Source organism: Schistocerca piceifrons, chromosome 8 (assembly GCF_021461385.2).
Source record: "Schistocerca piceifrons isolate TAMUIC-IGC-003096 chromosome 8, iqSchPice1.1, whole genome shotgun sequence".
Classification (NCBI taxonomy): domain Eukaryota; kingdom Metazoa; phylum Arthropoda; class Insecta; order Orthoptera; family Acrididae; genus Schistocerca; species Schistocerca piceifrons.
This window is the reverse complement of record NC_060145.1, coordinates 172,179,649-172,197,118: the sequence shown is the minus strand read 5'-3', so window position 1 is coordinate 172,197,118 and position 17,470 is coordinate 172,179,649. Positions and strand designations below refer to the sequence as shown.

The window sequence follows — 17,470 nt, the reverse complement described above, 5'->3', positions numbered from 1 at the left end:
TTCAGGCTACGGATAGCTGTTATCGCCGAACAAAAAATTTTCTGTTATATCCTTTTTCCACGCCAGTTGAACTTGACTGTTAAAACCACTCAAAATAACCGGTTTCTAAAATAACCTATTTGCGGTTTTTTATTACTATTATGTCCTGTAAAAAAAAACTAGAAATCTAACAGACTGAAAAATTCTGACTCAGTTTCAAGATACAAGAATGACAATATTAAACAGACAAATAAAAGAAAACTTAGTCCGTCCACCGCTCGGTGTTTTTCCCGAAAAGTGATAAGTCGTTACATTACAAAAAAATTACCAATATTATCCTACAGACTAATTTTTTGAAACTCTGCTCTAGAATTATGTTGTAATCTGTGGCCATACCACTATTTAAGCATGACGAGTAGTCAGTACTAAAGGGTGAAAACTGAGGAACTGAAGAACAGTTTTTCGTGTTAATTTGTCCGTTTTGAAGGGATACGACCAGATAAAGGCTCATTAGACATAGCCAGCAGATTAGCTACTTATTATTTTTATTGTTTACTGAGAATTAACTGTTGTTAATTTTTAAATTTATTACTGTTACCATAATTTCCTTCCTCTTATTATTTCGTAGAAATGGCAGACAAATCTTTAATCTTTTAAAGCATTGTATTTCACTGCTAGTTCAATTCGCAAAAATATTTCCAGACTAGAATTGGTGCCACAGTGCAATACAATGTATGTCCGGTGACGACAGCGAGAAACTGCCGCGTAAATCAAATGGGGGGGTGAGGTTTCCACACTGTACGTACCCACGTGCCTCAAGTCACTTCACGCGGCAAAAAGGACATTGTCTCCGCAAGGCTGTACCAGTTCTTAAGTTACGAGTTTGTTGTTCGCTTCTGAAGGCATGTTATTAAAATGGCACTGTGTAAGTAGGCTGTTTAGGTTTTTTTATTGGTAACGCCACCTCTGTATGAAAATCACTGGCTGTGCTGTGGGCAGTCTGTGTCTGCTTTGCATTGTTGTAATACTCGCCATTGTAGTGTTAGGCAGCTGGCTGTGAACAGCGCGTAGCGTTGCGCAGTTGGAGGTGAGCCGCCAGCAGTGGTGGATGTGGGGAGAGAGATGGCGGAGTTTTGAAATTTGTCATGAACTGCTATATTTATATATGATGATATCAAGGTAAATACATTGTTTGTTCTCTATTAATATCTTTCATTTGCTAACTATCCCTATCAGTAGTTAGTGCCTTCCATAGTTTGAATCTTTTATTTAGCTGGCAGTAGTGGCGCTCGCTGTATTGCAGTAGCTTGAGCAGCGAAGATTTTTGTGAGGTAAGTGATTTGTGAAAGGTATAGTTTAATGTTAGTCAGGGCCATTCATTTGTAGGGAATTTTGAAAGTCAGATTGCGTTGCGCTAACAAAATATTGTGTGTCAGTTTAAGCACAGTCTTGTATAATTGTTCAAAGGGGACGTTTCATATGTCGACCCTTAGCCGGGGATACCTCACTGGAATCTTCTGATTTTTTTCCTTGTAGTTTGTGTAATTAGTGTAGATTTTGTTTATTGATAGCGCGTAATCATAGAGAGAATTTCCTTTGTAGTTGTAGTTTTTCATTGTTGTACAGTAAAACAGTTGTGGCATGCATGTAGATTTGTAGCAAGTTTTTCGCAGCTGCGCTTGCAATTAACTAAATATTATTTTCAGTGCTATGTTAATGTGTTCTCTTATTTTTGCTCTTCAAATTGTGTTTTTCTGTGTTGTCGTGTGAAATACTGTGACAATAATGGCGTGTGAAAAACGTAATACTAGGCTCCAAAGTAAACTGAGAAATGACAGTGAAGACGAAAGCAGTGTGTTAGCGCCGCAGAGTAATGAATTAACTAATGTTCAAAGTAGTAATTTGGTAATTGCGCATAGGGAAATGGAGCGGGCGGCAAACAATGGTGTAGACAGTGAAACGGGTAGTGAACAGGGAAGCGTTATCGATCGATTGGTCGGCAACAGCTCGCCTCAGGAATCGGGAATGACAGAACACAATATTGCAAATACTGCAGACTCAGGTTTTGGGTTCTCACCGTTTTCTCAAATGAGTCAAGACACATTTTCCGCTTGTCAAAATGTGAATGTTGCCGGTGCAACTTCACTGCCGAAAAGCACTGAGGAACATGTTTCAGACACCAGTGCATTGTTATTACAATTAATGCAACAAATGGGACAAAAGCTTGAAAAGTTAGACACAATGGAACAACACCAGAGACAAACACAGCAACAGTTAGACGCAATGGAACAAAATCTTCAAAAGTTAGACACCACACTTGAACAAACACGCGAAGATTTAACTACTGAGTTACATAACATCGAATCGAAATGTCAAAAAGTCTGTAATGACGTAAAAACACAAATTTGTGAGCATTTTCAACCTATTTTTTCGCGGCATGAAAATGCATTACAGAATCACGAAGCAGCCATAAAAGAACTGCAAACCATTGTTCATGAAAATCATGAGACCTTGTGGGCTAAAATTGACTCAGTTGCATCTACCGATTCGGTTACGCAACTTGCAAGAACTCAGGAAAACTTAAAGGACACAGTAGATACCCTGAAAATTGGTTCAGAAAGACACATGGAGGAAATAAGTACACTATCGGAGAAAGTAGCCGAACTTTCGGATCAGGTCACTAACTTATCTACAAAGGTAGATGATGATCTGAATGACACAAGACCCGTAGCCTTCACTGACACAGAAGAGTATGAACAAATAAGAAAATTCAAACAAAATCAAATCAATACACAGTACAAAAGAGAAATCCGGGAAGTACAAGATCAGTTGGCACAAGTAGTACAAGAATTACGTATTTCAGAGGACACTGGCGCTCCAACACGGGAAGAGGGACTTAGAAACACGGAAAAGCCGCAAAATAATAACACAGGGCATTTCGGAAGTTATGAAAGAAATCGGCAATGTGCACCGAATTTTGAGATGGAACGGCCGACACGACCTAACAATGACCGATATGCGACTCGCCGACATGATGATTTTGACTATAAGCTGTTCATGACTACACGTAAATTCAAAACATTTAAAAATTCTGGCAACGACATTCATCCACAAGCATGGCTCCATCAATTCTCGCATTGTTTTCCTCCCAACTGGTCGTTAGAACACAGATTAGAATTTATGTGTGGCTACTTAGAGAATGAACCAGCTGTAATAATGCGGTCGGTCATTCACGATTGCCACAGTGAAGGAGAGTTTTACCATGCCTTCCTCTCAGCATATTGGTCTCAGGCCACACAAGACCGAGTAAAACAAAGCATCATAATGATGAAACGTTTCGAACAATCTGAATTTTCCAGTCTTATGAAATATTTTGAAGACATGTTGCACAAGAATCAGTACCTGTCAAACCCATACAGCCCCTCAGAACTTATCCGCATTTGCTTAATCAAATTACCTGAACATTTACGGCATATTATTTTAGCAGGACGTTGCAAAGACGACATTGAAGCTTTTCAGGGACTGTTACAAGAACTAGAAATTGACACTGATAATCGCGGAACGCGAAAACAAGGACACAACAATTACAGGTCACATCCGTCACAATTCCGTGACGACAGAAACAATAACCGGACACGACTGGTCTATTCTTACAACGCAAATCGTGACCAAAATAGACACCACCCGTACGACAACCGTTGGCAGAGTAGTAATAATTACAGGGAAAGATCACCTCTCCGCGGTAGTGACTATCACAGAGACAATCAGAGAAACAGACAATATGGGAACCAAAATAATTATTATCAAGGGAGACAGAATAACTTCAGACGCAACAGTTCAGCGCGCAGTTACGATTCAGGGAGAAATTCTCCACCACGTGACCGACAAGAAAGAAACTACAGGAACTACCGACATGACGACAGACGATGTGATCGTAACGACAGACCTGAATTGCATCAGAACTGGCGGGATTCTAACAGAGCTGGGCCCTCTCGGCAAGGCGAATTTGTAGAAGTTAGGTCTCCTAATCCCAATAACGGCGCGCGCCAACAAAGGGACAGACAATGACTCACACCGCATGCAGCAGGCAGCCGCGTGCGCCCGCTAGCTCCGAGAAAAATAACATAAGACGTTAGCCTTGAGAAAAATTTTAGCATTCTTTACCGATGTATACAACATGATAATTGCTTTGAAGTTGAAACTCTGTGTACTAGGAGGAGTAAAGGTTTACACCACATTTCACATGTAAAACCCTTTATTGAAAGATAATCTGCTTTTTAACTTTGTCTTTGCCATAAAACGTTTCACTTCACGTTACTAGTATGCTTCAGAAACTGTTACCATGCAACAATGTTTGAAGTTAAATATCCAGTCTAGAACCTAGGGAACATTTTTAAACAGAAATTACGAATGCATTGTTATAGTGAACAGACGACACAGTGTTGTATTTGTACATTCTTGCTTGTTAGTTGAACGATTACGTAACGACTATCAGGCTTACATACTTAGGACACATACTGGTACTGCTAATGAGATTTTAATGCAACATTTTGGTTTACTTGAAAATACATTCTGGGTTTAATGTACTTTCTGTGAGATACCAGACGACACAGTGGTTAGTTTAAGTGACAACTACACGGTTTTATCACGACGCTTCTAATGAGTGACAATTTACAATGTTGCTTTTGTAGTGTTTCTGTTTTATTTCTGCACAGTCTTTCTGTTTTATTCTGCAAAGTAAAACATGTTTTAGTAGTAACTTTTGTGGTATAGCTACAATGAGATTGCCTTTTCCGTAGCACAACAATACGTTACAGCACAGTACTTTCTTCATCATGGCAATAAGCGTAATAACTAAGATATCTATATGCAAAGCATTTCACTTTTGTTTATCATGAGGTAAGTACATTGACTTCTGCAGAACTTAGCTTTTGGAGGACGACAACTACGACACTTCCACAGGGATTATCTTACAACAAGACGCACAGTTTAGCGCTACAGTACATGTATTTGAGTGATTAATTTTATACTTAAAACATTTATTTTAAAGGTTTTTGAATTACAAAGAAAGTTTTCCGTGATACATTTTATTCCATTGCAATAATCTGTAACATCTGAGGGTATAATTACATTAATCCTCAGGGGGGTACACGCCTACTTTGTGTATCATGTGTTTGGCAAGCACAAGGAGCCCTAGCTAATATGGTATTTGCTTATACAACTTTACACATCGGTACCATATTTCTCTAACACACAAATTACACAGCTGTCTGATTATTTACCTGAGAGAGACAAGCATTTATTTTACTACATCAGTGACAGACGTTTACGTAATTACACCGTTGGATAACTTCACACTTACAAAATTGTATGTTGTTTGTACTTTGTGAACTGTTCATATATTTTCGGAACCATTGTGATACTATGAGAGCTTTGAATGATATATTTGGTATGGATTCATGATTTTTAAAGTACGTTTGAGGCAGATGACACGATGTATATTATGCTGTTGAGGTATGTTTATGAACAATAAGCTGATGCTATATGAGGAATTTGGTTATGCTATGTATTTATTATGATGAAATATTGAAGTGCCGTCGCAAGATTGACGTGTCGACGAATATATATATATGTGTAATAAGGTAAGGAGTAATGAATAGTGATTAGGGACTCTGACTTATGGAAAAGGATGTTGGAAACCAAGAATCATACTTTAGAATTATGAAATGTGTGTACATGTGTGAATCATGTGTGAATGTATCACAATGCCACTGAAAATTTTTTTGGACACTGTTATATTCACAGGATTTTGTTTCTACAGATTTGCAACGCTAATTCTTGACCTGTGAAATATTTTTATGTGAGACTGTCACTGTAGCGGAAACTGCTGTCGTAAATTTTTCCGTAAGAAAGTTAAGTGACCACCTGCACGTAATGCGTTGCGGGCACCCACCTGGGCGACAGCCGCCCGAAAAAAAAAAAAAAAAAAAAAAAAAGCCATTAGCCTTTCAGCGGCACAGGTAGAAAAAAAGGGAGGCCATTATCCTGGCTATTGACGTTCCTTTGTAGAAAGCATCGCAAATATTACACGCTCATTACCTGAAAACATATGGTTACTCGTACTTTGTGCTAATTACTGAAATGCTTATGAATAGATGGGAAATATTCGTACATCTGCACACCTGATTATGACAAGTGTCTTTCTACGAGAGTTGAGAGCTACTGACATGAAATGCCACATAGCTATTGAATGATATTTTTATGCTTTGGTTTGCGTAATTGCTTATTTAATTTGACATCTGGTTTCCAGCTGTGTTGCAGCATTGCTTTTATAAAATAAAATGCATTTGCTAATGTGAACACTTTCTGTCAACAGATCTATTAAATAATTATTTTATGACCCACATTCTTCGATAAAGGAGCTCTTGGAAAGGAAAGAACAATAAGAAGGGACTAGTAATAGTACCTGGACACATAATTTTCTTTTCAAGTACTTGGTAACTTTTTGGTAGAATAACTTCTTGTGGTGCACCACTTTAATTACATAGACATTAAGATGTGAATATACATTTCCCTTATCTGCATTGTTGTCTTTAGTGTAATGTTTTTTTCTGCTTGAGCTATGTCATGTTTAGATATAAGTTATTTCTGCTGCTATTTGCCAGGCATAGTGCTACTAAATTTCACTTTGTATTACTCTGTTAAGCTAGTTTTACTATTGATTTATTTTCATTGTTGCTGCACATTGGCTCATATTAGTTGTAATTTTGCATTTTATCTGTTAATTTAGATTTGCTGCTGCTTGCTTTGCAAATTGGCATTTTTTTGTCATTGCTGTTTGTGATAATTTGTTATGTGATGCTGCATTGCCTCGTCCCTTAGTTTAGCATCTGAGCTCAGTAGATTTAAGTTAGCTTAAGAGTAGGTAGCCTCTAAGAGAATGAGTTTCGATGAATTGGAAGAAATGCATTGAGGAGTTATACAAAAAAAGTACAGAAAACAGATTTAGGTAGGATTTTCTTGGAAATAAATGTTGAGGTAAGAAATGTGTGAACATATAAATACAGAAAGCATGCTTAGATAGAATTTTTTTGGTGGAAACAAAGGATGAAATAAGAGGAAAGATATATGAAGTTTTGGGTTGGACTGCAGTACCAAATGTTACACTGAAAACGAACCCTGTCCTTTCCTATTGGTGTTATCCCACTATGTGTTTGTGTACCCTTGTGTATTTGTTTTCTTCCTGTCTCTGTGTAGTTTCATAGAATTTTTTTTTCTTTTAATATTAAGCTACATTCACTATGATGAGGAATACTGTTATCCTCAAATATAATTGGCATTAATAATATGTTATTTACCTTATAAATATGCTTACACATTATTTATTCTGTTTTGTTTTAATGCTCATGTGTGAAGTTGTTGTTTCCAAAGCTATTCTGATCTTTATGTAGGTACTTATAATTCCTGTAACACTGATGTATATGTTATTTCGATTCTTTTGTAAAGCCTGTATTACTACAAATGTTATCTGTATTGTTATGTTTTAATGATGTATCATGTACCTTTGTTATTGTATTTTTATGTTACCAAATTGTAATTGTTACCAGTTCTTCAAATTAAGTAACATTTCACTGCACACGTTTCTGTTGGTCATAGTACATGGACAATATGTGAGAAGTAGGGACTGATAGTGTTTGCACGTGTGTTAATGATTCAGCAAGGGACTGGATAACAGCATTGCTGGATCTAAGGACAATTCCAGAAACTTTGTGAGTGCACAAGTGGTGGTTTATGGACTTGCTATATTGTCCGCAAGACTCTTCGATGGTGATTGTGCACCTGCACATTTGCAACAGATGGCTGCTGGCTGTCTCTACCAGGACTACAGTGGGTCTGCATCTTTGATGGCCCACCAATTGCTACAAGGACTGCAGTGGGTCTGCACCTCTGGTGGCCCACCAGTACCGTAATTTCTACCAGGACTACAGTGGGTCTGCTCTGTGATGACCTAACTACCAATATTCTTCAAAACGTCGACTGACTCTGCTGTGGGTTTACTCTGTTGTGGCCCATTACCTGTCTGCATGTCGAGTCAGCACTGTCTTTCCGTTGGAAGGACAACACTACTTCTTCAAGACTGCATGGAAATCCACTACGTCTGTGTGCATTGTCTTTTACTGGTCAGACTTTGAGAAAAACACTGCAATTTTACTGTGACGAATGTTGAGGACTGTCTTTATGGACTGTGAGAAATTTTTAGCTTTTGACCAACATTGTATCAATAAGTGTGTGCATTTGATTTCTTTGTTATTGTAATTATGAAAAATTTTTTTCAAATCTGTATTGGCCACTGCCCAATCCAATTTGTAAAAATTTTTTGTGGGGAGCATGGGGGCTATGTAAGTAGGCTGTTTAGGTTTTTTTATTGGTAACGCCACCTCTGTATGAAAATCACTGGCTGTGCTGTGGGCAGTCTGTGTCTGCTTTGCATTGTTGTAATACTCGCCATTGTAGTGTTAGGCAGCTGGCTGTGAACAGCGCGTAGCGTTGCGCAGTTGGAGGTGAGCCGCCAGCAGTGGTGGATGTGGGGAGAGAGATGGCGGAGTTTTGAAATTTGTCATGAACTGCTATATTTATATATGATGATATCAAGGTAAATACATTGTTTGTTCTCTATTAATATCTTTCATTTGCTAACTATCCCTATCAGTAGTTAGTGCCTTCCATAGTTTGAATCTTTTATTTAGCTGGCAGTAGTGGCGCTCGCTGTATTGCAGTAGCTTGAGCAGCGAAGATTTTTGTGAGGTAAGTGATTTGTGAAAGGTATAGTTTAATGTTAGTCAGGGCCATTCTTTTGTAGGGAATTTTGAAAGTCAGATTGCGTTGCGCTAACAAAATATTGTGTGTCAGTTTAAGCACAGTCTTGTATAATTGTTCAAAGGGGACGTTTCAACTGATAGCTTTTCTGATTTTCTATAGTAACGCAATATTTCAAACCAATGCAAATTTTAAGAATAAAAACTGCTTCTATTTTTTAAAACTGTTTGTTTAAAAACTAAAAATGTTTGCACTGCTGCTATAGCAAACTGATATTTCGGTTTCCACACTCTGTTATTAGTAAAAAATTAAGAAACACCGATTATTCAGAAATAAAATACCGATATTGGTCTTAAACGGTTGATCTTCTCCATCCCTATTTCATACTGTCAATGGATAAAAAGACAAAGAAGCAGTATCAAATCTTAACACCCGCTACACAACTATCTACATAATGTGATTAAGATAATACCTACAGGTACACGCTGCAAGCGGAGACGTACCGTTTCCGTTGCGTTATCAGCGATACCAAGTCTCAGCAAGTAGAGGTCGCACTTTTCTGAATACAAACATGGGTGAACAGACAAAGAGAAAATTTCACTCTCTCTATAAAATCTGGACTTCCCTCTATTATTTCCTCTAACATTACTGACAACAGAACGGGAACGTAACGTGCCGCTAACACTAGGTGCTTTTAGGAACTGTTTTATTCTTTCCTACCATTCCATATCTAAATCTACAGTTAACAAAAAAGGGACAGATCACTTTCGCCTAAAAAAATACAAACATCGCTTCTTCATTTTCTTGTAATAAGCGTGCCATTCTTATTTTAGAAAAAAGCTTAAATCCTGTAGCAATTGTTTCAGTTATGCTGTTCATTTTCACCAATTTACATCTAACACTAGTTCAAACAAACATAACATAGCGTAAAGAAAACGTCTGCAACAACTACAAATAATTTCTCTCGTTAAAAAGGCATGTTCCTGCGGATACAAGATTTTCATTGCTATAATCGGCCTTTTTATCATCATTGTTAATTTCTTATCTAATGTCGATAATTTGAAGGACTTACTGACAATGGCTAAGCTATACATCGACATTCGTAAAACCTCTTAATTTTTTTTTAAATTTCAGATCGATACAGGATTTAGTTACGAATGTAACGCTATTGAGATATGACACTACTATTGTTTGAATATTTGTGATGTAAACAGGACGCCTGGACACACTTTTTGGCATTCAATCACCTTTTGAAGAGACACACTACTTTCGATTTGTAGAATTTCGTTGAAGTCTTGATTCGGTCAGCGATGACTTTCTTAAAGATCAATCTATATCAGCCGTTGGAACTTCTGGCAGATTAAAACTGTGTACCGGATCCGACTCGAATCTGGGACCTTTGCCTTTCGCTGCACAGTGCTCACGGACTGAGTTACCCAAGCACGAATCACGACCAGCCCTCACAGCCTTGCTGTGTATAAGCCGTTTCGCCGTTGTATCCTTTCTTCCAGGAGTGCAAGTCCCGCAATCTATGCGGGAAACCATCTCCAAAATTTGGAAAATAGGAGATGAGTTATTAGCGGAAGTGGAGCTATCCATATGGTTTGTTAGTCGTGCTTATATAGCGCACTGTACCACGAAAGGCAAAAGTGACAAGTTGGCCGGCCGTGGTGGCCGAGCGGTTCTAGGCGCTACAGTCTGGAACCGCGCGACCGCTACGTTCGCAGGTTCGAATCCGAATCCTGCCTCGGGTATGGATGTGTGTGATGCCCTTAGATTAGTTAGCTTTAAGTAGTTCTAAGTTCTAGGGGACTGATGACCTCAGAAGTTAGGTCCCATAGTGCTCAGAGCTATTTGAACCATTTTTGACAAGTTGGGAGTCCTGTTCCGGCCTACAGTTTTAATGTACAAGCAATTTTCAAATCAGCGCACCTTCAGTTCCAGAGTGAAATTTCATTCTGTAAACCAGTCGTATCCAAAACTATCGATACTGGGCGCAACATGGTTGAAGAGGATCTGCTTGTGATTTACCGGGAAAGGGTGGCTCCCTTAAGGGTATGTAAGCTTGGAGACATTCTGCATGAACACAATACTTTGAGAAAGTATGTCCCCGATTAATTGCGCACAATTTGACCAAAGCCCAAAGTAGGCTGTGTTAGCTGGCGCAAGGAAATACCAAATAATTCGACAGACGAAAAATGCGAAATCCATACATAACATCGTAACAAGAGCCGAAAATTGACTATATTCGTACAAGTCTGAAACCAAACGCAATCCACTGTTTGGGTGCTCCACGATGGGCCGATATCAGTGATAGTGGTTTCGTTCGAGAAGCCATTCCAAGAAAACGATGGTTTATTTCTTGGTTACACTAAAAATGAGATTCTTCAGCTTCTCCCGGCGTACTTTATCACGAAATGGCCCACGGGCGAACGGACGGATGTCACTTTCTAACAGGCACAATATTTCGGCAAGTGATAACGTGGCTCGTAGCAGCCAACGTCGAAAATGAGTGCTATTTCGAGCAGACGGAAGGAGTAGCCATGGGGAGTTGACTATCACTAGTTGTCACCAACATGTACATGGAACAGTTCGGGGAGGAAGCTCTGGAATCAGCCCACTTGTTCACTTGTTCATATGGCCACATGGAAGAGACATGCCAAATGATTTCCTCACACATCTCAGTTCCACACCAGTTACACCACGGAAGTCAAAGCGGATGGAGAGTTTCCTTTTCTGGGTGTCCTGGTAGAGAGAAGAGCGGACGGCACGTTGGACCACAGAGTGACCTATACATGAACGCAGACAGTTGCCACCACACAGTATAAGGGAATTGGATGCTTAAAACAATGACGCAAAGGGCTCGCTGCCTCTCAGACAATGAATGTCTCAGCCAAGAACTTTATCATAACAGGACGGTGTTGCAGAAGAGCGACTAAAAGGAATGGCAAATTCGGAGATCCCTGCGTCGTATACCTACTGTACAACTGGTGGAAACAGAAGATGAATCACAGGAAGAGGCGGCAATTGCTTTTATTCCTTTTTTTAGCGCATTAGCCGGAAAGATAGGGCGCATTTTCCGGAAACACAAAGTGAAGAAAGTCGTCCACTCACCAGCTAAAACACGAGCACTGCTCGGTAGTATCAAAGACGACCTCTGACTACAGAAATTCTGACCAATGTGCCAATACATATATAGGTCAGATGGTGTGTACTAAGTTCGTTGCCAAGAACACCAACGAAACACCAGAATGCAGCAGCCTAACAAGTCGGCAGTCGCAGAGCATAGTCTGCTGGAATTACACTGGATGGATTACGACCATACTAAGGTTCTGACACTGAGGTCTAACTTCTGGGGCCGTGTCATAAAATAATCTATAGAGATTCAAATAAGAAAACAGCAGATCAGTCATGATAGTAGCTGCATCTTTAGTAAGGCCTGGAACCGCAATTACTCTGATTTGGAAGATGAAGGAGATATCCTACAACGAACTGACTAGGTGCCACCAGCACACATACCTGAGCACGAACCCACGGCAGAGAAACAAGGTGGCGGAAGGACTGGGGGAGGTCATCATGGGCGCAGACAGTGAATAGCGCTGCAATATCTGTTGGATGCGATGGGTGGGTGGGGACATAAGAGAAAAGCGCTGCGCCTACCCTAAGCGGTCAGTGCATCAGCGCACCTGAGGACGATAACGTGGTCGCATGTGGAAGTCTTATGCCTTTTCGAGACTGAGGTACCAATCATTCACCCGTTTACAATTTTGTACACTAGAAATTTTGTGATAACTACTTTGAAGGATCGAAAAGTTGATACAATAATTGGTTTGCCGTAAGTCAGCGATGAAACCAAGCAGAACATATGCAAACATTACACCATTCTTCATTATGACGCAGTACGCCAGACAATTGATTATCTCAAGAACAAAAATTTGCTTAATGTCTTACTGCCAATATTCACCTGACTTATCGCCTAATGACATCTTTTCGTTCCCGTATGTCGCAGAGAACAATGTGTGGAACTGATTATCGTCACCTCAAGATGATGCTGAATCATTCCAAAATCTGTTCTTATTAAGGTACCAACGTCACAGTGGGGGGGGGGGAAAGTTAGCTCAATTAGTTTGGACGCGTGCAAACCAGTACATATGTATATTTTGAAGTACCTCTGAACCCAACGTAAAACCTAATTGGACTAAGATAATTGGATTGAAAGTCGATGTAGCGTGACAGTTGGCAATTTTCTACATCGAATAAGAAGCCGGTTTAAGTAGTGATATTGCTAAAGCTACATCTACATCAATACTCCGTAAGCCAATTGACGAAATGTGGCGATGTGTACTTCTGGTACCACTAACTAATGGCCCCTTTCCTGTTCCTCTGGCGAATGACGCGTGGGAATACTGACTGCTGGTAAATTATTCATGTGTGATGTCCAGAAAGTTTAGAAAACGTGTTGTTCTGAACTGTGTCCTGGTGACACTACCAGAAGCAAGGGAGGTAAATGGTGAGACTGTTCGTATTTTGAGCGTTGAGTTAAACGGACCAAACTGCGAGGTCATCAGTCCCTTCATCTTATACGTTATACAATCCGAATAATCCTCAGACGAAGGATACAAAAAGTATAGTCTGGTAAGACCAACTGAATCCAAGATCCAATAAGACGGAGATAGAAACAAGGAGAAGTAGGAGAGGAGTGAGAGAGAGAGAGATGGGTGAGCTGCACTGCCCACAACGCAATTCGAAGTACCTGGAGCTTGGTGTGTGGTGAGAAATACACCCTCTGCATCCGACTTGCACTACCTCATCCTCCATTACCACAAGCAAACGAGCAGTACAGACAAGAGCATAAAATTTTTGAAAATACAAAACATTAAAAAATGCAAATATAAAAGAGTATGGGGAATAAAAAGATGAGAAGCGCAGGACTCGTGCCACGACAGACCTCTGACCAATGGCCACTGTGGGTTTCCCGGGAGAAAGCAGCCACCAAGGGGTGCCCCCTCCAATCCATCAGGCAGTCAATGAGGCCAAAGTTCCCCAACTCACAGAGACGAACAGAAACCACCTTCGCGGGTGAAATGTAAAACCAGGTCAGCGCTTTGGTTTCATTTACTAGCACCAGAGTTGCGTATCAGGAAGTTTAAAATGTTGCCGCAAAAAAGTCAAATTTACGCAGTCTAGTAGGATGTGGAACGCAATCTGGCAGGCATCACATCGACAGTAAGGTGGTTTTTCACATCGGAAATGTGGTCTTGGGTCAGCAAAGTGTGGCCAATGCATAGCTGACAAATGACAATCGGTTCGCTGTGAAAGGCCACATGGTCGCAATCTCCTTTATTGCCCTCGGTCTGTTTCGGGAGTCCAGAGCTTACCATTCTGAATTCCAGACTTCCAAGAATTGATGGTATAGCGTAGATCGTAGGTCCAGTTCTGGGACCTTCATTTCCAAGTTTGGTATCCAGGTTGCCAAATTTGTCAACCAGTAAAGGGGTCCAAACAAAGGCGACCGACCGATCAGCTTGATGGAGCTCAGAAAGAAGATCCTGGATAATTGTGACTAATAACTGACGAGGGTAACGCTGTTCTATAGCCTGAAGGCTGCTCAGGGACTCACTGCAGATTAGAATCATCTTGCCAGTGCAAGAACGAGCATGGCTTAGGATTCGTTTTATGGGCAACAATTCAGCAGAGGACACTGCACCCATTCGACAGGGAGCTTAGTTCACTGCACCATGCGTGTGTGTATGCAAAGCTGGTTTGTCCATCGACTGTTGAGCCATCTGTGTGAAGCACTCCTGCACCCAGAAATGCATCGAGAAAAGCCAGGAACACACAGTGAAAAACAATGGGGTCAACTGAATCTCTCATTCCAAAGGATAAATCCAGATCCGAGGACAGAACACACGCCATGGAGGAAGGAGGGGGAGGGGGTGGAGGTACATGACTGCTCCCTGAGACGAGGCGACCGTGGGGGAAGTTGGAGCTAAGAGCAGATTTGTAGTCGGAGTTGTAACTCCAATTCACAATCTGTTGTGGGAGGTGGATCTCCCTTCTAGGAAAAAGGACACGGTACTTCAGATTCTTACGGGAGCTGAGAGTGTGTATCATAACTGAGTAGCTGCTGTTGGTGCCTGGTCTATAGGAGGGACCCCAGCCTCTGTGAATAAGCTGTTCCCAGGGCTAGTTCGAAAGGCTCCTGTTGGAAGTCTGACGCCACAGTGCTGTATCGGGTCCAGTTGCCACAATGCTGAGGGTTATGCCAGACTGAATGCCCGACTCCCATCCCACAATCGAGACTCCCATCCCACAATCGAGACTCCCATCCCACAATCGAGACTCCCATCCCACAATCGAGACTCCCATCCCACAATCGAGACTCCCATCCCACAATCGAGACTCCCATCCCACAATCGAGACTCCCATCCCACAATCGAGACTCCCATCCCACAATCGAGACTCCCATCCCACAATCGAGACTCCCATCCCACAATCGAGACTCCCATCCCACAATCGAGACTCCCATCCCACAATCGAGACTCCCATCCCACAATCGAGACTCCCATCCCACAATCGAGACTCCCATCCCACAATCGAGACTCCCATCCCACAATCGAGACTCCCATCCCACAATCGAGACTCCCATCCCACAATCGAGACTCCCATCCCACAATCGAGACTCCCATCCCACAATCGAGACTCCCATCCCACAATCGAGACTCCCATCCCACAATCGAGACTCCCATCCCACAATCGAGACTCCCATCCCACAATCGAGACTCCCATCCCACAATCGAGACTCCCATCCCACAATCAAGACCCCCACAATCAAGACCCCCACAATCAAGACCCCCACAATCAAGACCCCCACAATCAAGACCCCCACAATCAAGACCCCCACAATCAAGACCCCCACAATCAAGACCCCCACAATCAAGACCCCCACAATCAAGACCCCCACAATCAAGACCCCCACAATCAAGACCCCCACAATCAAGACCCCCACAATCAAGACCCCCACAATCAAGACCCCCACAATCAAGACCCCCACAATCAAGACCCCCACAATCAAGACCCCCACAATCAAGACCCCCACAATCAAGACCCCCACAATCAAGACCCCCACAATCAAGACTCCCACAATCAAGACTCCCACAATCAAGACTCCCACAATCAAGACTCCCACAATCAAGACTCCCACAATCAAGACTCCCACAATCAAGACTCCCACAATCAAGACTCCCACAATCAAGACTCCCACAATCAAGACTCCCACAATCAAGACTCCCACAATCAAGACTCCCACAATCAAGACTCCCACAATCAAGACTCCCACAATCAAGACTCCCACAATCAAGACTCCCACAATCAAGACTCCCACAATCAAGACTCCCACAATCAAGACTCCCACAATCAAGACTCCCACAATCAAGACTCCCACAATCAAGACTCCCACAATCAAGACTCCCACAATCAAGACTCCCACAATCAAGACTCCCACAATCAAGACTCCCACAATCAAGACTCCCACAATCAAGACTCCCACAATCAAGACTCCCACAATCAAGACTCCCACAATCAAGACTCCCACAATCAAGACTCCCACAATCAAGACTCCCACAATCAAGGCAAGACAGGATCAGGGCTTTGTAAAGCTGCAGAAAGGTAGTGCATTCTCCACCCCAATTGATGTTACTGAGGCAGTGAAATGTATTAAGTTGTAGTCAGCACTTTTGCTTAAGTTGGCGAAGATGCCACTTCAAATGGCCATCAAAGACCAGTCCCACAGAGCTTTAAGTCTCCACCACATTGAGTAACTAGTCACCCAGGTACAGGTCTTACTGTGGATGAACAGTACAACCTCGGCAAAAGTGCAGGGGGATTAATATTACAGATGGTAAAATCCTGAAATCTCCTCACCCAAACAGCCACAGCCTCCAAACTTGTATCAAGACACTCAAGTTTGCTACATACAGAGTCTAGAACATATGAGCAAACTCCACCCCACACCCTATCATAGACACTGTGATTCTTAAAATATCCCTGGTAGCTACAAAGGGTTGGGGTCTGCACTGCAGGGGCCACTGGAATCTTCATCTTCGAATTATTTTTATCTTTCTTCTTCTTACTGGGGTTTAGATGGCTCGAGGGCTTCCCTGAAGCAGTTTGTTGTGTTGCAGAAGATCGCAAAGCCCCATGACCAGGAGCATGTGGCTCCTTCAACCACTGGCTGGTATCAGGTTGCACACCAGCAAAAACTTTGGAGGGGAGTGTCCCAAGGGATCCCTTGCTGCCATGAGAAAGCAGATGGTGGTGATCCATCTCCAGTTGGGGGGGGGGGGGGGGAGAGAGATCGGTGTTCCTGGCAGGTAGGAAACCATTGCTCCCAATGTGGGGGTGGAGGAAGCAGCAGGAGGAGAACCCCCAACCATCAGGGGCAGGCATGGTAGAGTGGCCCTGAGGGCACACTGTAGGAGTCGTAATGGCCAAGGATACTGCCATCAGAGAGGGTGACATCATCATAGCTGTAGCATACGTCATTTTCATGCATGAAGAATTTAGATGCTTTCACTTTTTCTTGGCCTCTTGGTATGTTAGTTTATCCCTAGCTTTATATTACTATCTTTTTTCTCACACAGAAAGACGGTGCCTCTGGTGGCCAGAGAAAGTG

General features: G+C 41.8%; 2 protein-coding genes across 3 annotated transcripts in view; both read right to left on the bottom strand.

Annotated features, from left to right (window-relative positions):
* Nucleotides 1–17,470, bottom strand: part of LOC124711259 (putative fatty acyl-CoA reductase CG5065) — a 492,981-nt gene that overhangs the window by 156,101 nt on the left and 319,410 nt on the right. The gene's annotated exons all lie outside the window — the stretch shown is intronic.
* The window catches only part of LOC124712160 (keratin-associated protein 5-4-like), a 65,596-nt gene that overhangs the window by 35,565 nt on the left and 12,561 nt on the right, over nucleotides 1–17,470 (bottom strand). Inside the window, exon 2 of the mRNA XM_047242457.1 lies at nucleotides 15,551–16,413. Coding sequence (XP_047098413.1) covers nucleotides 15,551–16,413 — 863 coding nt within the window. The remainder of the gene's footprint in view (nucleotides 1–15,550; nucleotides 16,414–17,470) is intronic.